The 27,057-nt window shown below is 42.5% G+C and overlaps 2 protein-coding genes across 5 annotated transcripts in view; one reads left to right on the plus strand and one right to left on the minus strand.

Annotated features, from left to right (window-relative positions):
* The window catches only part of Gde1 (glycerophosphodiester phosphodiesterase 1), a 50,689-nt gene that overhangs the window by 866 nt on the left and 22,766 nt on the right, over window positions 1-27,057 (plus strand). The window lies entirely within an intron of this gene.
* On the minus strand, window positions 1,456-26,465 carry Ccp110 (centriolar coiled-coil protein 110). 4 transcript variants are annotated; one of them, XM_059268072.1, is made up of 16 exons: window positions 26,062-26,465; window positions 24,252-24,345; window positions 22,573-22,728; window positions 20,779-20,907; window positions 16,074-17,727; window positions 14,988-15,115; window positions 14,123-14,285; window positions 13,451-13,590; window positions 12,899-13,015; window positions 10,059-10,160; window positions 9,714-9,830; window positions 8,857-8,930; window positions 7,058-7,120; window positions 6,382-6,441; window positions 5,815-5,900; window positions 1,456-3,449 (listed from the first exon to the last, which is right to left on the minus strand). In XM_059268072.1, exons 3-16 carry the CDS (start codon window positions 22,711-22,713, stop codon window positions 3,397-3,399), a joined length of 3,027 nt encoding a protein of 1,008 aa, XP_059124055.1. In that variant the 5' UTR covers window positions 22,714-22,728; window positions 24,252-24,345; window positions 26,062-26,465; the 3' UTR covers window positions 1,456-3,396. The 4 variants fall into 4 exon arrangements, with proteins under 4 accessions (XP_059124055.1, XP_059124038.1, XP_059124046.1 ...); XM_059268055.1 differs by having other exon boundaries at window positions 14,988-15,118; window positions 26,062-26,458; XM_059268063.1 differs by lacking the exon at window positions 24,252-24,345 and having other exon boundaries at window positions 14,988-15,118; window positions 26,062-26,459.

Raw genomic sequence — 27,057 nt, forward strand, 5'->3', positions numbered from 1 at the left:
GGGTTGCAAGTGCACAGCCTGTTTGCCAGACTTTGACGTAGGTGCTAGGGAAGTCTTGGTGCTCGGGCAGCAAGCACTTTACCTACTTAGATGGCTCCCAGATTCCCATTCTTAATTTATATGTATGGGTGTTTTTCCGGCATGTATGTCTCTGCACATGAACCTGGTGCCTGTGGAGGCCAGGGAGGATATAGGATCCCCTGAGACTGGAGTTGGACAATTGTGAGGCCACCAAGTAGGTGCTGGGGACCAAACTGGGCCCTCTGGAAGACCAATGCACCTAACTGTTGAGTCATTTCATCTCCACAGTCCAAAGCTTATTTTTAACTGGTATATGACAGGTCTGACAATTCTTACCCTTGTTATAGAGTCATCAAAGAAGAGATTGCACTATCACAAGGTCTTTGTTTTTTCAAGGTTTTGGAACTTGATGTTACGTGGTTTATGTGGTGCTGGGGGTGGAACCTGGGGCTTAGTGCATGCTAGGTATGCTGGCTGGTTTACAAGCTAGAGTTATCTGAAAGGCAGGAACCTCAATTGAGAAAAGGCCTACATAAGATTCAGCTGTAAGGCATTTTCTTAATTAGTGATTGATGGAGCGGGCCTAGCTCATTGTGGGTGGTGCCATCCCTGGGCTGGTGTCCTGGGTTCAATAAGAAAACAGGCTGAGCAAGCTATAGGGAGCAAGCCAGTAAGCAGCACCCCTCTGTGGCCTCTGCATCAATCAGCTCCTACCTCGAGGTTCCCACCTTGTTTGAGTTCCTGTCCTGACTTCCTTGGATGATCAGTGATACTGAAGCGTAAGCTGAATAAAGTCTTTCCTCCCCAACTTGCTTCTGGGTCATGGTGTTTTGTTGCAGCAATAGAAACCCTGACTAAGACACTGGACAAGCACTCTCCTGACAGCAGCAGCACTGCTTACTTTTACAACTGTTGCTTTTCATCATGGTTGAGCATAAACTGCAGGTTGCTCTTAAGTCAGTGACCGCTGATGGAAACAGTCCCTTCATTCTTATAATTTAGTACATTGCAGCATCAGTGATTTCCAGTCATTTCCGACACTGCTGAGAACATGAAGATAACATGAGCTGGCGTGATCAGAGGTGTGTGAACACTGAACCTTGCAGATGACCAACAACATCTCAGCGAGAGGTGACACTAGCTGTTGGGATAACATTAGAGCTCTCTCAATGTGAAAGGCAAAGGCATCACTGTGAGAGCCCATCTATCACTGCCTCTCTCCTGTCTCTCCATTGCTCTTGGCAGGTGTCTAGCTCCAAAGAAGCAGACATTATTCAAATCAGCAGCAGGACAGGTTACCTGTTAAACAACGGGTCTGCCTATCACCGGCCTAAGTTGTAAACGCCATCATCTCAGATGCTGTTTGGCCACATATTCCTCAGTATCTAGTCCCCAAATGTCCTCCTTGGTTAAAAATAAAAAGATCCAACAAGATTTCCTTTAGGATGAAAAGTTTATTTTGCCTTTTACCTAGAAGCAAGACTAGTGAAAATCAAAGTATAAAAATAAATACAATTTACATTAATAGACATTCCAGTCAAAGTAAAAATAACAATAAAGATAATGCATATAAATAAAACTTCTTCAAAAGCACAAAACAGTGCCTGGCACTTTTCTGAGAAAAAATTGTGAACATTCAAACGTAAAACACACAAACTTTTACTTTGAAATTAAAGACACGCTCCAGTTTCTCATCCTTAATCTAAAAGTAGTTGTAGATTTCCAAAACACAGTTTTCTTTTGCTAACGCATAGTAATCTACACAAACTTAGCTCCTCTTCTTACTGAAGAGCCCACAATGATACCAGTGAGTGTCCTGAGCATTTGGAACAATGAAGCACAGTTAATCACATTTCAGAAATAGTAACTCGGTACCTACAAGTAAAAAGCTTGTAATGTGGACTTTTTTTTTCTTTTTGTTTTTTTCAAGACAGGGTTTTTGTCTATGTGGCCCTGGCTGTCCAGGAACTCGCTATGTAGACCAGGCTGGCCTCGAACTCAGACATCCACCTACCTCTGCCTCCCAAGTGCTGGGATTAAAGGCATGCGCTACCACCACCCATCAGTAACCTGGACTTTTTTTTGACTATCTTCTTTTTCTATTCAATAAATGGTAAGTCTCAATAAAGAAAACCAAGTTTATACCCAGAGTGGGTTATTATTTTGTAACTATGGCTGGGTATAAAAGTCAAATCTCAGATGGAAGAAAATCAGAAAAACACTCTTTATCTCAATATTCCTAAAAGGTTATTAAGAATATATATAGGCTGCATCTTTGAAATACTACTATCTTTAAAATTCAAGTTATAAGGATCAAATATACACAATCCCAATGTTATGTAAGAAGCACAAAGCCCTTTTTAGAATTATATGAAAAGTAACATTCTCTTTCATAAAATCATATTCTCTTGGTACATTCTTGGTTGATGCATTTAATGAATATGTTAGTCATAAAAGCCATAAATCTCAGTGCCTTTATTGCAAGTTTTAAACTAGACAGTATTACTATGCTATCTATCCAGATTTCTTATTAAATAGCCCTTTATTCTCTCCTAAGTAAAGCATGCTGGAAAAAGAAGATTATGAAGAAATAAACTATACAGACGAAATAGAATTAACTGCATGCACTCCCCTGGCCCTATTTTCACAGTGCATTCCCAGGTGCTATATTTATGAAGATTGTGCTGTCTTTTCTAAACTTGCCACCTTACTCAGAATCTAGTCTACCTGTACCTAATAGTAACATACATGAAACCTAACATTTCTGTAAAACAACTATTTGTCCACAGGAATGTTCTACCCAAAGCCATGACCCCCAGCCACTTCTTATTTGGGATTTAGTGTGGCAAGTGTTTCATCCTATGTAACTATATTGCAAGTCAAAGAATATGGAATCTTGAGTGTTTAAAATTAGAAAAACATATACTTTGGCAATAATTTTCTTTTGAATAGAACAGTATCTAATTTGTTTATCAAATTCAGCAATTAGTATATAGTCATGAATGAAATTTAGGTTTTAGGGATAATTTATAATTGGTGGTATCTTTTTAATACTCTGTAAAAATAAAGTCCAAATTTCTTATACTCATAAAAAAGGGTAACTATAGACCTCTGGGCACATAAATGTTTATATATGCTGAGCTCAGAGTCGAGGCAATTACTATATGCTAATCATCTTCACCCAAACTAACATTAATAGGAAAATGAGGCAGGAATTCTCTGAACTGACCAGATTACACATACAAATGATCAGCCCTTGCTGTCTCTTTGCCGATATGAACAGAGTCCAGGGCTAAGTCAAAAGTCCTAGCCAGGGGATGGAATGTGGGTAACAGCACGCCCTCCTCCTGCCTCATCCCAGTGAATGCTGTCTTCTTAAATTGTCGCAACATTTGGCCGCTTTCTTTGGATTTTTCCTGCATATGCTCCTAAAAATAGAACAAAATTAATATTATTTCTCAAGGTTAGAAATTTTCTATTATATAACTTAGTCAGTTGTCAGGCATGGGGTTAGCAATATATGTTGTTACACGTACTCCTGAGGTAGAAACTGTTACTCTCCTTGAAGGACTGCAGAGCACCAGCAGTCAGCTGCCTCAGCTAACACTGGAATGGCAACTGAGAACTCAGCTGAGCGTCACCTCCCTTCCTGTGCTGCCTCACCAGTTTCTCCTCGGCTTTGGTCAGTGGTTTCCAGATCCACTGTACATCCACTCTCACACAAACACCACAGAGGAAACAGACTTTAAACAGAGGCTCAGAGACTGAAAGTTAACTTGTAGAAACTAAGTAATTTCAAATGCTGGGCAGAATCCTTGGGCACTTGAAAATTCAACCTCAGCCTAAGAGTATAATATCCGACATAACAAAAACAAGTGTTTTGAGCTGGGTGTAGTAGCTACAGTCTTTGGCAGATAAAGCTGTGGCAGGAAGATTATAAGTTCAAAGCCAAATGCGCTATATAATGAGACACTCTCTCATACAAAAACAAACAGGAGTTTTCTATAAACTGACTACTAATAAAGGATTTCATGCTCATGTAGACCAAATCAAAGCATTATTTAAAACATAAACCAAGACATTAGAAATCTGCCAGGGTAAAGTAATTCTTTTAAGAGTAATATTAAATCATAATTAGCATTTTAGTCAGTATATCAAATTCTGAATTTATGTAAAATTTACAAAGATGAAATTGAGAATTTTGTACTTTCATTGTCTATACATTCAAATAAATAAAATTTTAGAAAAACAAGGCATTTTACTTGTTTAAAAACATAGAAATTGTGCATGTTGATTATATTACTAACTGCACCACAGTGCTATTAAACTTCAATAGCTATAAAAACTGAGCTTCATCACACATTATTAACCACAGCAACTGCCTGTTCATCCCTGACAGTGTCCATTACTCAGTGGAAAGAACACGTTTTCCGTGGTTATAGACTCACAAGTGACAGGTCATGGAGATGAAATGCATGAGAACAAAACACGGAAAGTGGTCACGTGGCAAGCTGGTGCTCTTGGGCACACCACCACTTACTCTTCAGTGACATCCCTGAGCGTTCCCGCAGTCTGTAACACTACCATGAGAAGGACTGAAAACACCCTAACACTTCCCAGAGTGTCACAAGCAACAGAGCTGCTGCTTGGGCTGCGTTCTTAGAAAGCCAGCTGACTGACTGCCTCTAAAGCCAGCAGGCTCTCCCACCGGGTGACCTCCAGACAACTCCAGTGACTGTCACTCAGTGACTTCAAAAGAGGATCCTGTAAAGTAGCCTAGATAGGTGTGACGTTATGAACTCTGCCCAGGGCATCATGCACAAGGTCTGCAGTCATCTCAGTTCCTGACGGCTTGTTCCTCCCTCTTGGAATCTATGTCAACTAGAGATAACGTGAAGGACTGGAGTAACAGTAACAGCATCACTTGGTGTAACATTGCTTCCTCTGTCTAAGTTGGAGGAAACACTCACTAATGTAGTTATAAAGCTTGCCTAATTGCTATTAGTGGGGAGATTAGAATGGATTCAAGCTTTCCCCCATTGCTTGGGGATTAAAGGGCTTTCTGTGAGTGCCAGAAAGCAGGTGAAAGCATAGCATTGGAAGGAGTTTAATGGGCTGCATAATCCAGTGAGCAGAACCAAAATGTCTCAACCAAAACACCAACAAATGGGAAAGCATTTGGTAAGAGTTTTGGATTGGCTCAAGACTGAATCTGTCCTTTTTGCCACCACAAACTGAATTTTAGAACAGGTTTTAGTTTCACCCTTGAGTAATGCTCACATGATGAGTATAAGGAGATCCGGCTCAGGCTTCTTACAGAGGGAAAGCTTGGGACTCCCTCCACACACCTGGCATATTCACTGTGGATCTTGTGGTCATGTGCAGACTCAGAAACCCTGGCTGCCAGGCTGCCATAGGGCTGAACAGACCCACATCAGACATGAGATGATCATTTCTACTCATCTACAGAAAGGTTCTGAGTAAGCCTGGAGAATTCTCCAAAACTTTCCAAATTTAAAAAGTGTTTTCCATAAAATTACTAGTCATTCAGACAGGCAGCCTAGCTCATAGGATTTCCTGGCTGCCACAGAACACTAAGACAAAGGTCACCAATAGGAAGTCCACCAATATGCCACAGAATACAAACAAAGGTCACCAATAGGAAGTCCACGAATATGCCAACATTATGGTGGCAAGGAAGACTGTACTGCATGTCCCACTATGAAGCCTGAGTCATGGGGCCGAGTGTGCACACCCCTGCTTGAATGGGCTCCGGGATTCATTGCTACACACCTGACACGGGCGCTCTGTTAGGCACTCTGCTCTGTGAAGGCTTCTGTCTAGTTTGCACAACCCCCTTCACTGATGTCTTAGGGGTTCTAATTGAATATAAAAAGGTTAATGAGTCACGTGCATGAAGGTCTGAACGTCAGAGAAAACAAGCACACAGCATCAACCACTCAAAGCATAGTGAGTTTGAGAAGATCTGAAGGCCCCGCAGGCAGCAATCAGACGAGCTGCGCTTGTGTTTCTGCAGGAGCCAAGACAACTGCTTCACACCTGCTCGGAGAATCGCCGATGAGGCTAACCTTACTGACGAATAAGCGTATACTAAAACAGATAATGGGTAAAATGGTATGAAATGAGAAGGAAAAGCATGCCAACATCAGATGAAAACCAAGATCTGTTACACAGCCGTGCAGCAAGAGGGCGGTCTGCACACAAAATCAGATCTCGATGCCACGCACTATAGCACATACAGTAGGAGAGCTGGTACTGAAGAGAACACAGAATTATTTTTCCGTCTCAGAACTGATCTTGGCTTGAGTATTTTCCAGTCCCCACGTGTGGCATTCTTACCCTTGTCTACTAAGGAGCCTATGAACAGGTGCATTCTGTCCTTGGTTTGGCTGAAGGACTCTGTTGACAAATTAAATGCAAAATTAATTCCAAAAGACAAACTTCATTTTTCCCACTTTCTTCCAATGGGTGAAAGGTGACAGTGGTGAGGTTAGAAGCCATCTATGCAGCGTCATGGCCTCTGTGTCACAAGCAGCTAACTGACTAAAGCATATTAATAAGGGATTTAGATTTTGCTCACTCGGAGCTCAGACCTCAGGTTTTCATCAGGAAATCAATGTCTAACACATGTAACCCCTGAGCTTTTATGCTGACATGCCTTACAAAAGGCAACTCCTCAAACATTAGATGATGCCCATTTCACAAGGGCAATAGGTGTGTGTACTAGGTCAACATCCTAAAGTTTTCAAACAAGGACCAAAGATTCCCAGTTAGTCTGAAATTTCTTTCAGGAATGGCCTGACCTACAAACAGTGCCAGGAACCTCTGAGCAGACCCACATGTGGCCAGGAATAGGACCAGACATGAATATGAGTCTGGCCTCAGCCCTCTAGCTCACAAGCAGAGTCCTACTGATATAGAGCAGGGTTTTTAAAAAAGCAAGCTTTGACTATATAAAATTTTCTTTAAAAAAAGAAAGAAAAGCCTCTCACTAAGATGAAATGGTTTTTCTCACCTTGTCTCTGAAGGGTTTTGCTTAAGCAGGAACTTCTTATTTGGCATTCCCATCTCAGCAACCCTGGCACAATATAAAGACAAGGACAATGTATTGGAGAAGGGAAGAGACAGACTTATAAATGACAGATGGGCACTGAGAAGTGAGGGGCCTGCTAAAGGTCTGTGCTGAACACATTAAAAATTAACTTCAAGAAATAGTTTTTGGGAGCTGGAGAGATAATTCAGACGTTAAGAGCACTGGCTGCTCTTCCAGAGGACCTGGGTTAGGTTCCCAATGCCCACACAGCAAATAACAACTGTCTATAACTTTGGTTCCAGGGGATCCAATGCCCTCTTCTGGCCTCTGTGGACACCAAGAACACATATGGTGGACATACATACATGGTGGCAAAATACTCATTCGCATAAAACAAATTACTTTTAAGTTTTTAAATGATAGTTACTAGAATATACTTCCTCTTGAGCTTCTGCCCCAGGATATCTTTCAGTTTTCAGGGGGAATATATTTAAATGTTGAAAAAAAATTAAATATTAAATATAAGGACTAATTATTGAAATTGTTTGACTGGCTATCAGTCATACAAGCTGAATACTGATAAATAACTTATACTTTATCAAAAGATAAATCTGCTGTTTACCACTGACTTTAATGAATCTCTGTATCAACAGGCGGATTTCTATCCAGCATGGTGGCAAACACCTTTAATCCCAATACAGGCTACAATGTATGTTCCAGCCCAGCCAAGGCTACATAGTGAGAACCTGTCTTAAAAAAATGAGAGGGAGGGAGCTCAGGAGAGCTGGCTTCACCACTCGCCTGGGGGACGAGGGGGTGGGGGTAGGGAGTAGGAAGCTTTGGGCCATCGGAAGCCTGAACTGACCAACTCAGCTACCACCCAGGCCCACATCCAGGACCTTGAGTTGGCCCACCCCAACACCTACCCCATCTATGACCTGCTGGAGCACGTGAAGGGGCCAGTCCTGTGGAACCATAGCCACAGGATCTCCATGACAGGGGCAACAGCAGGGTATTTGAGAGGAGTCTTGGTGAGGGTCCAGTATTGATGGTATAGCAGAAGCCAGAGGCCTTGAACCAGACTAACGACTCACTGCAATAAGCATTTACAAGTAAAGCTGTTTGGACAGAAGGGTATAGTGACACACTGCAGCTCCCAAAGCCACAGAGGAGCAGTACCACAAGGAAGGCAGAACTGGAGACAGCGACAGCTGTGACTGGTCTGAGAGAAGGCTGTGACTGACAGGGGAGCAGGTCCTTACCCAGAGGGCTCGGGAGATATTTTTTCTTTTTAATTTTCTTTTTTATCTGTATCTTCTTTTGGGGGGAGGTTACCAGGATGGAGGGCAGATATAGAAGGACTGGGAAATGAGTAAGGACTGGAGTGTATGATGTGAAATTCCCCAAGAATCAATAAAAAAAATTACATTTAAGAAAAAGAGGGGATTTCTATCAGCTAGACTGCAGAGAAGCAAATTGGTATTCCTAATTTAATCTTTTTATTTTATGCATGAGTATTTTGCCTGCACACATGTAATATGTGCATGCAGTACTTGTGGAGACGAGAAGAGGGTATCATATCCCTGGGGACTGGAGTTTGAGGGTTGTGAGCAATCATGTGGGTGCTGGGAACACAACCCTGGGCCTCTGCAAGAGCAGCCAGGGTTCACTCTTAGCCACTGAGCCATCTCTCAAGCCCCTGTTTATTTCTTACTGGGACATAAACAGACCAGCTGATAACGAGTTAACTAGTTGATAATAAAGTGACAGAAAGAACTCACTTCATGAACTTCTTCCTGTCAAGAGACTTCTGTGTTGCTGCTGAAAGCGCCACTCGTGGACTTTTCATTTTATCCTTCAAGGACAAAGGAAACATCAAGTGACTAGTACCAATAGCACTTAAAATATGAGATGATCCCAAGTCAGGTAACTTTTTTTTTTTTTGAGACAGGGTCTCTTTATGTAGTCCTGGCTGTCCTGAAACTCACTATGTCAACCAGAGTGGCCTCAAACTCAGAGACTCGCCTGCCTCTGCTTCCTGAGTGCTGAAATTAAAGGTGTGTGCCACCACAGCCAGCCACTTAACTAATGTTTTCAAGTAATCTCATTTTAAACACTTAAAATTACTACTTTTATCTACACTTTTGTGTGTGGTTGCCAGCTAGCACTCTTTTTTTGTTGTTTTGTTTTTTGGAGTTTTTTGTTTGTTTGTTTGTTTTTTCAAGACAGGGTTTCTCTTATGTAGGTCTGGCTGTCCTGGAACTTGCTCTGAAGACCAGGCTGGCCTCGAACTCAGATAGCACTCTTAATATGCAGTGTTCTGAATTATTTCGAGTCATTTTAGAGAATTCAAAAATGACAAAATCTGTATGTGTATGCTAAGAAAGCTCATTCTGGAGCAGCTGATATTTTCTGAGCTACCAGAACAAAATGGTCAAGGTCTGAGGCCTCAAACCCAATGCCAATGCAGTACAGGATTCTTTCCCTGTGTGGTTCCTGTGGCACTCACTACACAGCTCGGTGGTGCTGGGAATCCTGAGGACCATCTGGCTTCAGAACCGTGGGGACTGACACGAAGCCCCCATCACCAAGCTCAGAAAAGCCCCTCCATCATCAGAAAGCCACGTGGCACACATACCATTTGCCGCAGCAGTTTCTCTTTGCGGGCTTCTCGATCATGGCGGAGGATTGACATTCTCTCAGCTGCGTCCATTACGAAGAAGATGTCATGAATACCATACAGGGCAGCTCGCAACTAGGTGTGAAAGAAGAAAATCTTGTCTGCACTTAAAAGATGAGGCTACAATTTAGTGATACAATGCAGACTGTGTGCACATCTTACATTTAGAATAAGAGCACACAGGAGTTTTCATTGAATCCTACTTTCCCTGTTTAAATGCAGAGAGAAATACATTTCCAACCCTGAGTCTCCAGTTAGAAGCTGACCAGTTTCCTGGGAACCCTTCAGGACAGCAGCATCTACCTGAGCTAAAACTCGTTCCTGAAGGGAAGCGTCTTGGGCTGAGACAACACCTCTCTTCAGTGGGGCTTCTGACTGAAAGCTTCGCATGAATTCCATGGTGTCCTGAAAGAAAGAGACACCCCTTCAACAGCAGTTTTCTAGGAAGATGTATGACCGCTGTAGAGTCCTTTTATTCTTTCCCCATCAAAACTTACTAAGAACACAAAACTATTCCCGAGGACAGAACAAGCAGCCCCCACACCCCAGCTTGTCTCCCTGCCTCCTGCTGCAGTGGTTTTGGAGGCTTCTCAAAAGCCTCCTCCTGCCCAGAAGGCTGAGGACTGCAAACATGAAACTAGGCTGTTCAGACAGGCTTCTGCGTCCTCTCCATGAGGGAAGGCCACCTGACTTGGTCAGATGGTTCTGGATTAGCAGTCACTTGAACACCCATCATTAACTTACATGTGGTGCCCGGGGACCTTAACAGCATATCCGTGAGAGCATTTGTATGTTATGGTAAATGCCAGATTTGGAGAACCTAAAAATTCTGATGCTAACGAGGAGGAAGGCAGTGGCAATGACCTTGACCATATTGCTGGATTTAGATTTGTACCTAGTGATAAATCAGACCTGAAATGGCCTGTGCTGCTTTAAGATTGCTCAGCAGGCTAGGAATGGTGACACACATCTGTGATCCAACACTTGAGAGGCTGAAGCAGGAGGACTGCCATGAGTTTGAGGCCAGCTTGGGCTAGAATGAGAGCCTGTCTCTAAAAATAAATAAATACTTTGTGGAAGAGAACTAAGGCATCACCCACTCAGGAGTGGAAGATTAAGTCCTTTTCTAAAACTCCTTCACACCAGCTCCTTCTTGAGAGGCGTCAAGTTCTCACTCACAGAAGAAATGATAACCCTCATTCACAAAGGTGACTCAACCGCACGGTATCTGTAGTTTATCACACAAACAAGCTTTCTGTCCCCAGGTCCCCTCTGGGCAGGCCTACCAGCCCAGCCTTCACTGTTGAGTATCCGTGTGCCAGAGGCTGGTGTGGTGAACTGCACAGGACCATAAGAGGTGGAGGGACCGGATGGGAAGGAGACAGAGAAAAGCTAAGAAATGCTTGTTGAGGGCCTAAGGATACCCTCAGTCCTAAAGGGCCCAACACCTCAGGGGGGCTCCCTGCCTCTATTATTCTCCACAGGGACATGACAGAAGTCTCCTACTAATCCAGGGCCCAGATTAATTAACTCGGGCATCTCCATGAGCCTCTTGGCAGATGCAGCCACATTCCCCCCTCTGGCACAGTGCTCAGACTAACTTTTGCTCCCCTCGACCAGGTTCAGCCTGCCCTGCTGTGGCCTCTTGGGGTGGAGGCTTTCATTTCCCACCTCTCAGAATAGTTTTCTGTAACAGAACAAGTGAAACTGGGAGAAAGTTCTCCAAGCATTTGAAATGATTAAGATTGTTTTATCTTTGTACTAGCTTAACACACAAACCTGTCTTCTATAGTAATATGCTCTTGTTCTTGCTTTAAAAAAGATTTATTTTTATATGCATGAGTGTTTTGCCTTCATATGCACCACATGTGTGCAGTACTCATGATTCCCCGAAGAGGGCATCAGAACCCTCTGAAACGGGAGTTACAGGCAGTTGTGAGCAACCATGTAGATGCTGGGAACTGAACCCCAGTCCTCTGGAAATTAACAGCAGTGCTCTTAACTGATGAACCATCTCTCTAGCCTCATTAAAAAAATAAAATAAAATAAAAAAAGATAAAAAAAAAATAAAAAAAGATAAAAAAAATAAAATAAAATAAAAACTGGGGCTGGGCAGTGGTGGTGCATGCCTTTAATCCCAGCATCCAGGAGGCAGAGGCAGGGGGATATCTGAGTTCAAGGCCAGCCTGGTCTACAAAGTGAGTTCCAGGACAGCCAGGGCTACCATAAAGAAACTCTGTCTTGAAAGGAAAATAAAAAAAGAAAGTGGTTTGGGTGTTTTTGTTTTGTTTTCTAGTTACATTTTTAAAAACATGTATTTTCAGGACGTGTACCCTGTGTGCCACAGTGCAGGGCAGAGGTGAGGAACAACTTGGGAGTTGGCTCTCTTTTTCCATGTGGGTCCTGGGAATTGAACTCAGGTGGTCAGTCTTGGTGGCAGTCACTCTGCCCACTGAGCCATCCTGACTATATTAATTAGACATATTTTGGGTTTCATTATGACACTTTCGCACATTTCTTTTGTCACACCCTTGTCACCCTCTGGTGGCCCCTCTCCCTCCCCCAACCCCCTCCGCCTTTCCTTATTAGCTCTCCTCCTACTATCATGCCTTGGGTTTTTGGTGGCTCAATTTAGGGCTGCTGACAAGAGCATGGGCATCTTACCAGTGGCTGCACCAGAAAGACAATGTCTCTCCCTCTCCCATCAACCATTCATTGGACAAATCCTCAAGGAGGGGCGGGGCCCCACAAGCCCCTCCCATCTTCCTGACAGGGTATTGGTAGACCTAAGCTTATGCACATTTTATGCAAATAATCACAGCAGCAAATTCAGGAGTGCAGCGGGGCTGAGGAGATGGGTCAGAGGATACAGCCGTGTACCAGCACATGAACCTGAGTTCAAAGCTTCAGCACCCATGTAAAAAGCACACGTAAATAAATAGCAATGCAGCAGCCATGTTATGCCTGGAAATGAGTATTCCATACAACTCAGTCGAGGAGAGGGCAGTAATCTGGAAAAAACATCTGATTACAAGACATATGAAATCAACTAAATTATGATACCAAAAAGTTTGATCTGAGCTCTGAGCTCAGCGGTCAGAAGACTGAAATGAAGTGAAAACAAGGAATTCCAACAATCTTACTTTCACAGTTTGCCGAAGCCGCTTCAGTTTGTCTGTCTGCATAAGTTTACGAGTAAGAAATCCTCTTGCCACAGCAGTTATTTTGTTAAATTTTGCTTGTATTTCTGGACTAAAAACCTAGAAGAAATTAGACACAATGCTTTAAGAATCCTAGCACCATACTCAATTATGATTCTTAATCTATCACCACCAGCTAAAATTTCTCTCTAGGCATTTTCCCCTGGAGTTTCATGTGTACCAAAAGCTAAGCTGCTTAGTGCATGGCAAAAAATGATGAAACTGATGTTCAGTATACAACCTAAAATAACATAGCTCTTTAAAAAGATCAGTTGGTCTAGTGAGATGCTTGGCAAGTAAAGTCACCAAGCACCAGGGCTGATGACCTAATTCAACCCCCAGGACCCACATGGTAGACAAGGAGAACCAACTCCCACAAGTTACCCTCTACCCTCTATACACACTATACACACTGTGGCATGCAGGTCACCCCCCTCCAATAAGTAAACATGTAAAAACATGACTAGTCAACAGACAGATATCAAGGCTGCCCACCTGAGACCGTTTAGCTTGGGCCCTTCCGAAAGGCCTTGTTCCTGAGAGTTTGGTCACATCACTGGCCAGGGATCCCCAGAGGTAGAACGGTGCTTCACTTGCAGAGCCAAAGCTATATTGTAGGGCAGAATTCGTGAAGTCTAGAGGAACACACAGTACAGACGAGTAGAGTGATCTATATTGGAAGTCACATAATCAGTACATGCAAAACACTGCAGTAAACACTGTGACACTCCATGAATAACGGTAACTCGGAGACGGACCCCAATGCAGATTTAAAATATCCATGGACAGTCCGCTTCTGTGCCAGATGGAGCTTTTCAAGGCAAATAGAACCTCAGGATAATTGATGCTGTGAAAAGCTCTTACTGCTACTGGGGAATTAGAGGTAATTCCAGACCACTTGGGAGTCAATCAACTGTTCTCACTTGAGCATGTCACCTGCCGCATGAACGAGCAGCTAGGCTCAGGGCCCAACTGTCTGTTCGCCTTGTTAGGTAGTCTTCCACGGACACCTGCTCTGTGGTCTCAGATCCCGTATCATGTCATTTTCATGGCTACTAAGCAGCTGGCAAACGGGTAGGATGGGCGTTAGATTACAGGGAGGAAGGTAAGATTAGCAAAGCTTACTGCACAATAACTTCCAAGTGGAAAACAAGGTTTCAAATCTACCAGAGTTGTCTGGAGTCCGGAGCAAGTCCACCTGGGACAGCATCGTGTCCAGCAGGGCAGAACCGCTTCTTTTCCTCCACTCCAGCTCCAGCGTAGTGTGCGAGTCAGAGACATCCGAGGCGGCCGCCTTCTCTCTCAGCATCTTCCCCTGCTCTTCTATTTCCTACAGAGCGACCATGTATCTCTCATAGCATGCTAGACCCTTTAATGCCATCGGAAATTAAGTCACTGTAGGCTTATCCCCGAAGTAGGTGTAATGAAGAGTACATTCTTGTTATCTCAAGTTTCCCTCCCTCAAAAGTACAACTTGTTCAGCTGATTTCACTTTTTTAAATGTTAGTTTTTTATTTTTAAATTGAATTTAGAATGAGATGACTATTATAATCACAAAACAAATATTTTTATGATGTTGTTCTTGAAAAATGTATATTCAGTATCTATTTTTTAAAAACCTTTAAAAATATTAGGAATTCCAAATTAAGGATTCAATAAGGTAACCTTTCACAAATTACTCAGTTGCTTTTAGGTTAAGGATCGAAATGTTAGAACTCCCATCTGACAACAAAATATTATCCACACATCAAGACCAATGACTACCTTAGAATAAGATATGCAGAACAGCCCGGCAGTGATAGTGTAAGCTTTAATCCCAGCACTCAGGAGGCAGAGGCAGGTAGATCTCCTGAGATCGAGGCTAGCCTGGTCTACAGAGTGAATTCCAGGACAGCCAGGGCTACACAGAGAAACCTTGTCTTGAAAAATTCAAACAAAAAAAAGCTACGCAGAGCAGAGACCGGTCAGTACACAGACGGGTGCCTCAGCTAGCTCTTGGTGGCTAGCCGGTCCCCACATCTCAGTGCCTCACCCTCTGCAGTCGCTCCTGCTCCCTCTCCTGCTCCGCTATGAGGAGTGACAGCTGCTGGGCATGCTGCTCCTCCAGTCTCTTCCGCATTTCTTCAAAAGCTAACATCTTGCTTTTCAGTATCTCCTGGCCTTCTGAAAAGAAACACATGCCCTTAAATTGAGAAAACTCACTGAATATCTAACAGCTCATATTTTCTGCCATCGATCTGGCCATGCTTCTGACCAGAGGGTATTCCTGGACCTCACATACTATAAGCCAGACATGGCGAGTTCACCAGTGTGAACCATTCTCACTGGCCTCTCCCTGTCTTTCAGGCTACTCAGTAAGAACAGGATCGCACCTCCTCACCTTCCCACTCATTCAACAGATCTCACCACTGCAGCCAAGAGTCTCCAAAGTGTTGGGGGCTGGAGAGATGGCTCAGCGGTTAAGAGCACTGGCTGCTCTTCCAGAGGTCCTGAGTTCAGTCCCCAGCACCCACATGATGGCTTATAGCCATCTGTAATGAAATCTGATGCCCTCTTCTGGCATGCGGCATACACGCAGGCAGAACACTGTGTATATATATAATAATAAAATACTCTTAAAAAAAAAGTCTCCAAAGTCTGACTAGCTTTAAGATGTAGTCCTCAGGGCTGAAGACAGCAGAGGTTAAGAACACTCACTGCTCTTCCAGAGGACCAAGATTTGGTTCTCAGCACTCACATCAGGTGGCCTACAACCACCTGTTCCAGGGAATTGGATGTCCTCTAATGCCCTCAGGCACGAACATGATGCACATAAACTCATCAGATGTGCTCTCCCCCCTCCCCTCCCCCCACACACTCACACAAATAAATTTTAAGAGAGATATGGTCCTTGCTGGGTGGTGGTGGCGCATACCTTTAATTCTAGCACTCAGGAGGCAGAGGCAGGCAGATTTCTGTGAGTTCAAGGCCAGCCTGGTCTACAAAGCAAGTTCTAGGACAGCAGGGCTACATAGAGAAACTTTGTCTCGAAAAAAAAAAAAAAAAAAACAGCCAAACAAACAACAACAACAAAATTAAAAAGGTGCTATCACCTTGAAAGGCAGCAAACACTTCTTACCTTTAGGGCTAGTTTCTAGCATCTTATTCTTGTTAATGCAGACGGATCCCTTCGGGTATCTTCTTTCTGGCAGATGTTCCCTCTCCTGCTCAGCTACTCCAGCTGTTATAATGTAAGGACAATTTTCTTTTTGCAAACTATCAATATCTAAATCAAGTCTCCGCTTAACTTTTTCAAAAGTGTTATCCAAAAACTGTTCATTTCCACAGGGCACTGGAGATGTGTCCATTTGCTGTCTGGAATTCTGGGTTTGCATAAGTAAGGGAGATGGGTTTTTCACATCGTACGATTTATTCAGTTCCATTTGTAAATTGCAGGAGTTTTTTGCTGACATACTGGCTGACTTGAGTCCACACACATCTTCTGCAGTTTGACTTGCTACACACTGCCTGGTGGTGTGAAGTTCGTGCAACATGGGCACAGCCATACAAGTACTATCTACTTTCTGCACTCCCCCCTCATCAGGTGTGAAGGGACCTTCCATAGCAGCATCCTCAACAGTGGCTTTATTGTCTAATTGATTTCCTAAAGCCTGATGTACCTGACTCGTCTTACCCACAACCGTATCTCTTGTGGGGTCCAATGCTATTTTGCTAGCAGAAATCTTGCTTGAACAAACCCCTGCTAAATCAGCCGGTGACTTTGGCACGATTTCAGATTCACTTGTTGTTTCAGTGTCAGCTGGAGTGACTCTACCCCCTGCCTCTTCTTTTCCCTTTGGGCTCAGCTCACAGGCATTTACTGGGTTATTTATAAGGATCTGACATGCCGATGATGGCCTAGAACGCCTTCGATGCATTGTAGGACTCACACTTGGCTCTGGACTAGGTAATTTGGCATATGGACCTGTAAGACTTTTGATAACTTTATTTTCAGTAATCAAGGTGGGAATAACTTTAAAATCTGACTCGGCATCTGGAACTGCAGGAGAGTCAGTTCCTACGGGGAGATCTACTTTGGAAAAGTTACCTAAAACTGACGTGCCCATGTTGCTTGCTTGAGAAGCACCTTGGAGGAGAACGTTTGACTTATTAAGGCTTGGTTTGTCAGGGATGGCGGAGCCACAGTGCCTGCCTGTGGGCATGGGTGGGGCCTTCTCCTTCACACAGTCACTTGCCTTAGCAGCATCGTTTTCTTTGTCTGAATGACTTTCACTAACAGTTCTCTTTGTGCTACCTCTCAGACTTCGCCTAGACTGTTCTCTTTCCACGTATTCCTTTGACTTCTTCATTAGATTCTGAAGGCTCATGATGTAGGGATCTGGAGTGCCTTCAGGCAAACACGATGGGTCTGCATCTTCCTTTGCTAAGAGGGGGCCATCGGAAATGAGAGTCTCCTGGGAGCTCTCTGCAGAGGGCCTTGGAGCAGCTCCATTTTCTGCCTGCCTGCTGTCTGGACTCTCACACCGCTTCGGAGAACCAGACCCTTCTGAGTCTCTAGGCAGGCTCATCCCATTGGGGTTACATTGGTCCTTATTACCCACAGGCCAAAGTCCAGTTATCTTTTCAAGCTTTACTGAAGTACAGTGCTCAGTGGGGCTTGGCAAGCTGTTTGGAACTGTAGCAGGAGCATCCAAGCTTCTGACTGCTGGATTAGAGTAAATGGTTTCTGTCGCCCACTGATCAAAATCACTGGCATTCGGTGCTTTTCTAACCTGAAAAGGGATGTTCAAAAATTAGTACTTCTCTATTATAGAAAAAAAAAAAAAAGCCTTTATTGTAGCTGTTTTGTTTTTAAGACAGGGTCTCTCTATGTAGACCAGACAAGCCTTGACCTCAGAGATCCTCCTGCCTCTGCCTCCCAAGCATTGGGATTAAAGTCGTGCCCTACATTAAAAAAAAAAAAAAAAAAAAAAAAAAACTTTGATTTCATTGTTTTCTAAAATAAAACAGAAAAGGAAGATTTAGAGTTCTGATATTTGAGAACACAATGGATATTTCATGCCTGTCATCTCGGCACTCAAAAGACTGAGACGAGAGGATTGCTTTAAATTCAAGACCACCCTGGACTACAGAATGAAACTGTCTCAAAAAGACAAAAGAAAAGTAAAATACACTCAATGATCAGTTTCTCTACCCTTAATTACATGGCAATCAAACCACTACAAAAGAACTTTATTGTTATCCTAGCCTGTTTATTTAAAGGAAGGAAGCAAATGATCTCTTCTGAAACGAGTATGTCTGCACACATACACACAATTTGTCCATGTTCACTTTAATCTTGGATAGGAGCAATGTCTTTAACCTCCTTCTAACCCTGTGTTATTACCACCAGCAACGATTCCTAAGACAAGTTGTCACCTAACAATAATAATACATGCAGTAGGGCTGGAGAGATGGCTCGGTGGCTAAGAGCACTGGCTGCTCTTCCAGAGGTCCTGAGTTCAATTCCCAGCAACCACATGGTGGCTCACAACCATCTATAATGGGATCAGATTCCTTCTTCTGGTGTATACATAAATAAATCTTAAAAACAAACAAACAAACAAATAATTTATGCAGTAAATACCAAGTAAGCAAATGTTTTACATAGTTACTTCTCATAAAGCAAAACAAAAAATGTTTATATGCTTATTCAAGAATCTCCTAAACTCTCTATAACTGGCTAGAGAGACAGCTCATTAGTTTAGACACCAAGTTCAGCTCCCAGCACCCATAAGGCAGCTCACTATTTGTAACTCTAGTTCCCAGAGATCTAATGCCCTCTTCGGGCTTACATGGGTACCAGAAGCACACGTGATGCACGGACAATACATGCAAGCAAAATATAAAGATAAGACTTTTAAAAAAAGTTTTAGCCAAATGTAGTGGACACGCCATTAATCCCAGCACTCATGAGGCAGAGGCTGGTAAGTGAATTTCTATTAATTCAAGGCCAGCCAAAGCTACATAGTAAGACCCTGCCTCAAAAACAAAACAAAAAAAAAATATTTTAGGATCTTTGGCTCTCTGAGAGCATAGCTCCACCTCTACTTTACAGAGGGTGTTTCTCTCTGTAAGCTTTCTGTGTGTACTAGCTGGGAAAAAATGTTTTGATTTAAAAACAAACAAAAAGCCCTCCCTATAAAATGAGGCATTTCTGCCATAAATAATAGCTCATCCATGTAGTTTGTTACTGAGAAATTAGAAAATTTCCACTTAGAACTCAGCTTACAAAGCCAACTTTAATTAGATCAGCTGGCGGTAAGTGAAGTCAGCAAGCTGTATGTTTCCAAACAAGTAGGTCAGCAGCTGACACATTAGGATGAAAATAACCGTATACCTCAGAGACCAACCAGAAAAACTAAGTTAGAGCTCCACTACATTCTGAATACCGCAAATCTGGAGTGGCTGATTTCTATGGGCTTTTGTTTGTTTTGTTTTGTTTTGCTAGACTATATGGCACTTGCATTTCACCTTATAAGTCCCAAGACACATAACGGTCTCCAGGTACTGTGCAGTAAACAATACAAGTGTACTTGGTGATGACCTCAGGACAAAAACAAACCAAAAGGGGTGTATATTCCCGGGATCCCAGGCTTAAGCAAAACAGATTATTCTACCATATGAAACCTTGCAGAGTTCACACCTTTCATGCTCAATAGCTGTTTTTTGTATTCCAGTAAAATGGGCCTTAGGTTAGACAAACTGAATTTTAAAAATTAAATCTATAACTGAATCATAGGTTTCATAGATTGAAAAGGCCCTCCCAATCTATTTGTATACCACGAAATCCCTGTCTATATAGAAATTCATTACAGCTGATATTGTGTATGCTTTTCTAAACAGAAAGTTCTGGGACTCAAGAGTAATTTCATTAGTATGCTCTGTTAATAGCAATTTGATCCTCTCCATGGACTAGATCCAGAACGCTCTGCCATTTTTGTTGTAATAACAGGAAACAGCCAGTAAGTCAATAAACTACTGTACATTAACCAATATAGACAGTAGTTATCATCTGCAAATTAAAATCTACCACCCACACTACATACGACCCCACAGGGAAACGCAGCAGTTAGTGGAAATACCCGAAGGCCCACTACCACGGTCATCCAGGAGTCACAGAAGCAAACCACAAACCCCGAAAACTACAAAAAAACAAGTGTTATGTATGGCAGAAATTACTTGTTCCATTTTAATCATTGGTTTTTCTTTTTAGTATGAAGTGATCCAAACCTTAAATAAATTGTTTACATAAACATGAATTAATTTAAATAAAAATAATTACAAAAGGTGTAGATATTGTTGTTTGAATGAGTTCAGTTTGAATCTGGAGATATATGTAGGCCAGCCTATTTGTTTAATCTAGATGGTATTTTTCCATTTCTAAGAGCAAAAGTTTCATACATGTACACACACCCCAAATAACTGAAGGCTGTTATTTACTTTAGCAGAGAATAAGAAGGTCCTTTTAATACATAGTCCAATTAATTCAGGGGTTAACTACAATGGGCAATTCTATCATCTCTGACACACTGAAAATTCAATGTTTGTAGTCACAAGACAGACAATAAGCAATTATACCCAGTGTATAGTGCCACTGTCTAAGGACCCTCTCTGATTCAAGTACTGGGCAGCACTAACAAACAAATGGATTCTCTCCAACAAATTATACTCAAACATAACAATAAAGCATACTTAACAATTAGTCAGCTTTTCTGAAAAGCTGTTATCAATGTTTACTTCATGACGTCTTCATTTCAATCTGAAAGAGTTTGATGACATACCTGGACATTTTCAAGAATCTCCTGGACCCGAGTCAGTAAAGCTTTCTTCCTATTGGCCTGCTTTCTTGTTTGGACATCAAGTGCTTTCTGCTTTTCCTGTTGAATTGCCTTTCTCTTCTCGGTGCTAAGCTGCAAGACATCATAAACACGCGATTCAACGGTAAAATATCAAATCAGCAAGTTTTGAATCAGAACGACTGAAACCTTATACAAATCATCTGATAAGTGTCTGGGGTGCAAGGACTTCATGTGAGTGTCTCACAGATGTAACCCACATATTAAGACTCCAGGAGCTCTGTCATGTATGACCAATGCATATCACTGAATGTAGCTTATTCCCAAATGAAAATCAAGCTCACAGGAAACACACCTTGCTCACTTCTCAAACACTTTAAATGACAGACAAAATAGCCCTTGGAGCCGCTGCCGAACTTCTCATCCGACAGTTTCTGACTTGGTGTCACTTGGGATTCTTCAGCTTCTCCCTTCTTGTCAGTGCACATGTCACCTCTCTACTTCCTTTGAATGTCCAAAGATTTCATCTTAGATGAGTAGTAGTAAGTAGTAGGTACTGAGTAGTAGGTATGGAGTTATGGATGGTCACTGTATTACCTTCCAACCTTTCTATGTTTACAACTTTCATTACAAAATGCTAACAGAAAACATTGATCTTTTAATGCTTATAAAACAAAAATAAATTATTTATTTAATTTTCTGATTTAAAGTATGGTCAGTCACACGTCGAAAAAAATCCATCAAATTGTCTATGATGATAAATTTAACTTCTCTACTATCCTCTTATTCTCTTATTTCCCTTGCCAGAGAAAGAATATACCACCCTTTTTTAAAAATTGCAAATGGTTAACATAGACTGAATGCCACATACGATCCAGGGACTAAGCATTTTACATGTATTCATTTAATTCCCAAAAAGCATTATGAGGTCAGCACTCACCATCTGTATTCCCGTTTAACAGTTAATGAAATGGACCCCAAGTTCTGCCCAGCAGGAGAGTGGCAAAACTGATTTAAACCCAGGCCAGGTTCCACAACTCCAGCTGCCGCTGAAAGCATGCTGTCTGCAGCAGCTCAGGCCAGCCATCCGTGCTTGCACTTTTAGATCTAATTATTCACTTTAATGAGTACATGAAATGTATACAATGGACATGGTTAAACCACTCAATTATTAATGGACATTTAGGTTGGCGATCAATGTTTTGCTACCTTAAATAATGTTGTTATAACTTGTACATATTTGTTTGAACACAACTGTAAGATATTCTTCCTGAATAGAATTGCTGAGTCAAAAGTTACAGACACTTAAATTTTGATAAACACTACCAAACTGTTTGCCAAAAAAATAAACTGACTTTCTTGATAAAAGTGCATTAAACATTCATGTTCCCCACAATATAAGAGCATGAAGTCCTATGGGATCACTGCAAATCTAGTAGGCAAAAAATGCTAACTCATTTCTATTGTGTTTCTCTAATTATGAAAAAACATTAGGCATCTTGTCAGCTGTTTATAAGCCTTCCATTTATTGTTCGATAGTTGTTCACTAGATTTTAAAAGTTATTTTAAAACAAAGAAAGGGGCTGAAGAGATGACTCTGGTTAAGAGCATACTGCTCTTCCAGAGGACCAAAGTTGAGTTCAAAGCACCTATGTTGTCCACCTCCAGCTCCTGGGGATCCAATGTGCTCTTCTGGCCTCCTCGAACACCTGCATTCCTGTGCAAATATACTTAAAAATGAAAAGAAATCTTTAATAAATAAATAATTACTAAGCTTACCAGTGGAGAAAGCACAGCCACCCCGTGGAAGCGGATGAGTGAGACACTTTCTGCCTGGGCAGGCAGGAAGCTCTCTGTGGACAGTGATGCTTCCTGAACTCGGGCAAGTGCTTTCTCACAGAACTCCTCGTACTCGTCCATCTTCCCACTGTCACACTAGGAGAAAGGAAATTGCTGTTAGTAGTGTGCTGGTAAACACATCTTACTTATGACCGAGGAGTACTATAATATTTAAAGACTCCTAAAAGTCACAAGAATTTTCTGTTTGTGTATCTTAAGGCTTCATCTTGATGCCATGGACACCAACTGACTCAGGCAGAGGTGGAAAACTGAAAACCTATTGACTCTGGAATTAATTTTATTTTATAGTTGGAAACCTGAAAGATGACCAAGCAACTTGAAACAATCAGCCCAGTAATTTTATAATTTCTAGAAAACTTTGGGGTTATGAAAATCCCAGGTAACCAGAAGGATTAGCCAGCATATGCCTTTTTTTTTTTTAAGCAAGTGCTAAGTACTTATTGGTTGCCTATTTTGTATAACATTACGAAGCCCTGGTTCCTGTAAGGCAAGGGAAAATAACAAAAGGAACATTGTCATGATCATAACAAGCTAGGGACCCAGTAAACTGTGGAAAGAGAATGCCCAGTGCAATAAACGTTACCCTGTTGTTTCCCAGTTTCTATAGCACTTACTCCTTAAATGTTCATTTTAAGGCAAGCAACTACTTAACAGACAAAGACTTACCAGGGAAATTCAGTTCATGATGTGGGCCATGCAGACATGAAATAAGAAGGAACATGGTGCCCTTCGGGGCCTCTTAAGATTTAAGTTATAAAATGTATAAATTCATATTAAAGAGTCAGGGAAAACCCGAGTGCAGTCAGAAATGGAGAAAAAGCACTTAAGAGTTCTGAGCAGATCGTGAAGACCGAGAGCTGCCACAACCGTGAGCACAGAACTTGTCTCCGTCCTGTTGCTCATAACCGTTCCATTTATGTAAAGTAAGATTAATTTCAAAGAAACATCTGGTTCTCTAGAGTGTTGAGATTGTTTTGCATGCTTACATTTACTTTTTTAAAAAGCAGGACTAGAAAGCAACAAAATACCTTCAGGCACAATTGTTTTAACAACTCATATCACAGTATCTTAGCCAAAATTTAATATTTAATTTACAGTAGCTGAGATGTAAAAAAATTCCCAATAAATCTATTTCTGCTAAGTCACTTTTTCTTTTTTTTTTCTTTTTCTTTTTTTTTTTTTTTTTACTACACAGCCTTTATTTTTACCATTAAAGGAAGTACAAATATGATATAATTTCTGTGCATATGCACAGAACGCATGAAACTCAAGTCTAGGAAAGTTAAGGACATAAACTGTCCTCGTTGGTTTATTTTTCTTATACTAGCATCATAGAGAGATGGCTCATTGTTGCAGAAAGTTATTCACATCCTTTGAGTGGTCCATCCTCCCCTATACATTGCAAAGGCCCAGAAACAGAGTGACTTACAGCATGACAATGAATCAGACATTCTTGGAGCATGACTGGACCTTACCCATCAGTTTCAGCTTAGATGTCCCCTCCTCCAAGAGGCCTTCTCCAAATCATCCGATCCTAATTCCCCTGCCTCAGTCACTATCACATTACCCTGTTGTTTCCCAGTTTATGTAGCACTTACCACTATCTGAAATGATCCCGTTTATTTCCTTGAGTTTTGTGTGTTTTCTTCCACCAAAATGTAAGCTCCATAAGAACCTTCTCAGTCTTGCTCACTGAATCCCCAGGACATAGAATGGTGTCAGCATACAGTAGGCACTTAATACAATTATTGAATAAATTAATTAGAGCAAGTAGATCAAACAGTAATGTAAAGTAAGACTAGCAGAATGAAGAGAATTCTGAGAATGGCAGCTTTGAGAACAACTGTATTCCCAGAGAACTAGGTACCTCTATATTACAAAAGTAGCCATTAAGCCAGGCGGTGGTGGCACATGCCTTTAACCCCAGCACTCGAGAGGCAGAGCCAGGCGGCTCTCTGTGAGTTTGAGGCCAGCCTGGTCTACAGAACTTGTTCCAGGACAAGCACCAAAGCTACACAGAGAAACCCTGTCTCGAAAAACAAAAACAAAAACAAAAACAAAAAAGTAGCCATTAAAAAGAGTGAGTCCGGATTCCATGATTATACAAGAGGGCACTACATTTCTCACACCACAGTTAGTTAGCACTTGCAAGCAAGGTTTTATTTTAATGGAGTCTTGATGACAAGGTGATCCCAACCACAAATCTACTGCCCCATATTTTACCATCAGGCATTACTGGTCCAAGGTCCATTTACATTCATACCAGCCTCAGCAGGTCCAGACATGCCTTGTCTACTCCATTTATACCTGAGTAGGACTGACCTTTGTCCAGTAAGCCTCCTGGCAAACCCTATAGACTCATAGCTCCTATCTGCTCATTCATAACCAGCACTCTGCCAAAAATGTCACTGAAGGGAACCACAAAGGTAACACAGCTTCTGAGCTGGCTGCTTACCACTAAGTTCCCCCAAACACACAAACTTCCGATTAGAGTCAGTAAAGGGGGAAAGATCTTTTATTTAGGCACATACTAGCTGTACATTTGTGGTAAGCTAACATCATCCCTGTACCCCAGCTTCCTATCTATAAAGTGGGGATCTGTCGCAAAGCGAGTGTATGAGAAGCCTATGAGCTAAAACACAGACAGCAATCAGCAGTACTGTATGTAGGACATGTAGAAAGCATTAATACGTGGGGTCTGCTTTCCTAATTGGGGGCGGGGGGGGGAGTAATAGTGATTTTTAATCACCTGCGTGTGGACTCCTGGAGAAAGGAGGCAATGCTTGGTTCTTGCCAAGATTCAAATGTGACTTGAAAACATGAGAAAGGGGACAAGCGCTTCCTCATCCAAATCCATCTCTAGCTGGCTGTCATGTGCCTGGACTCGGGGGCGAGAAGGCTGGGATCCGAAGGAGAAGGGTAGGAAGAAGCAAAGGGTGGGGACCACCTAGCAGCAGCATCAGGGGTGCTCGGGAGAACGAGCTTCACTCTCCTCGTGCCGATGCCCCAGAGTGGCAAAGGTGGAGTAAACAGCGCGCCTACGACCTTTGGTTGTGATAACAAGCGTTCAGAAACGGCCAGTGCACACCCTGGGGGACGCCTCCATCTCCTACAGCAAGGGAGCAGCCCAAGCCTCTACTGCACCAAGCAGAAGCCCCAAGTCCTATGCCTATTCCTCAGCGCAGGATGCTTCACTGGGCGGAGCCAGCATTCAAGCATCCCCCCTCGCAGTCCCCCAGTCCTCATCTCCCGACTCCCCATCCTCGGTGCCTGCGTGGGCTCGTGGCCCAGGGAAGCCAAACCCGGACCGGAACGCCCGCCCTGTGCTCCGCGGGACATCAGTGCCGCCTGCCAGGGTCTCAGCTCAGCCTGGACCCGTAGAGACGAAGCCGGTCCTCTCGCACTCACCTAACACCCACCGCCCGGTCAGCTTCCCTGCCCGTGGACCGGCCTCCCCGAAAAGCAAAGGCCTCAGTCGGTTCAGACAGAGCGCATCTGGGTCCGACGCCTTCTCCTCCTCCTCCTCCCCGCCATATTACAGGTCCCTCAGGCGGCAACGCGGGATCCTGGCAACCGCTGCCGCCGCCACCAGTCCAACTCCACCCCTCAGGGCCGGTACTTCCGTTGGCTGTTTGGCGGGCAGTTGAGAGGTTGGGCCTCCATGGACTACAATCCCCAAGGTGCATTGCGAGTTAGCAATTGCGGGCACAGTCTTTACGGCAAGCGAGATGCACACTGGGAGAAGTAGTCTTCACTGCAAACTAAGGGCTTTGACTGTAAATGATATAGGAATTCTCCTCAGGACCTAAAGCCCCAGAAGTGTTCCCTGAAGTTGTCGGGTATTTTTTGCTTATCTGTATAGAGATAGCCTCTTCCTGTTTGGTCGATGGAAAATGTACAGTATTCACCAAAATGTTTTCTCTATAAATGAAAAATGTTGCTGAATCCTAGGTGCCAACTCAAAGCCTTAATATATTTGTGCTCATTTACAGATCAGTAGGGGACAGAAATGTCCAGAGGAACAGGCAACAGGTTCAAGAGGAAAAGAAGGCCACAAATATTTTTTACTAGTTCCTATCTAAATAACTTACTGCCAGCAGCGGTTTTTGTTTGTTTGTTTGTTTGTTTTTAATGACACTATTTCCATTCTGTAACTGGGCTTTACCTTCCTTTCAGTACTTACATTTATATATATATATTTATATACACATATATATAAATATATATTTAAATTTATATATATATGGAGAGAGAGAGAGAGAGAGAGAGAGAGAGAGAGAGAGAGAGAGAGTTTTAAAGAGTCTACCAAGGGTAGTTGTGAAGCATAACTCAGAAAACTATTATATAGCGCCTGGTATGAAATTTTTTAATAAGGAGAAGGGTGGGCTGGAGAGGCAGTTCAGT

The sequence above is a fragment of the Peromyscus eremicus genome, chromosome 1 (genome assembly GCF_949786415.1).
Source record: "Peromyscus eremicus chromosome 1, PerEre_H2_v1, whole genome shotgun sequence".
Classification (NCBI taxonomy): Eukaryota; Metazoa; Chordata; class Mammalia; order Rodentia; family Cricetidae; genus Peromyscus; species Peromyscus eremicus.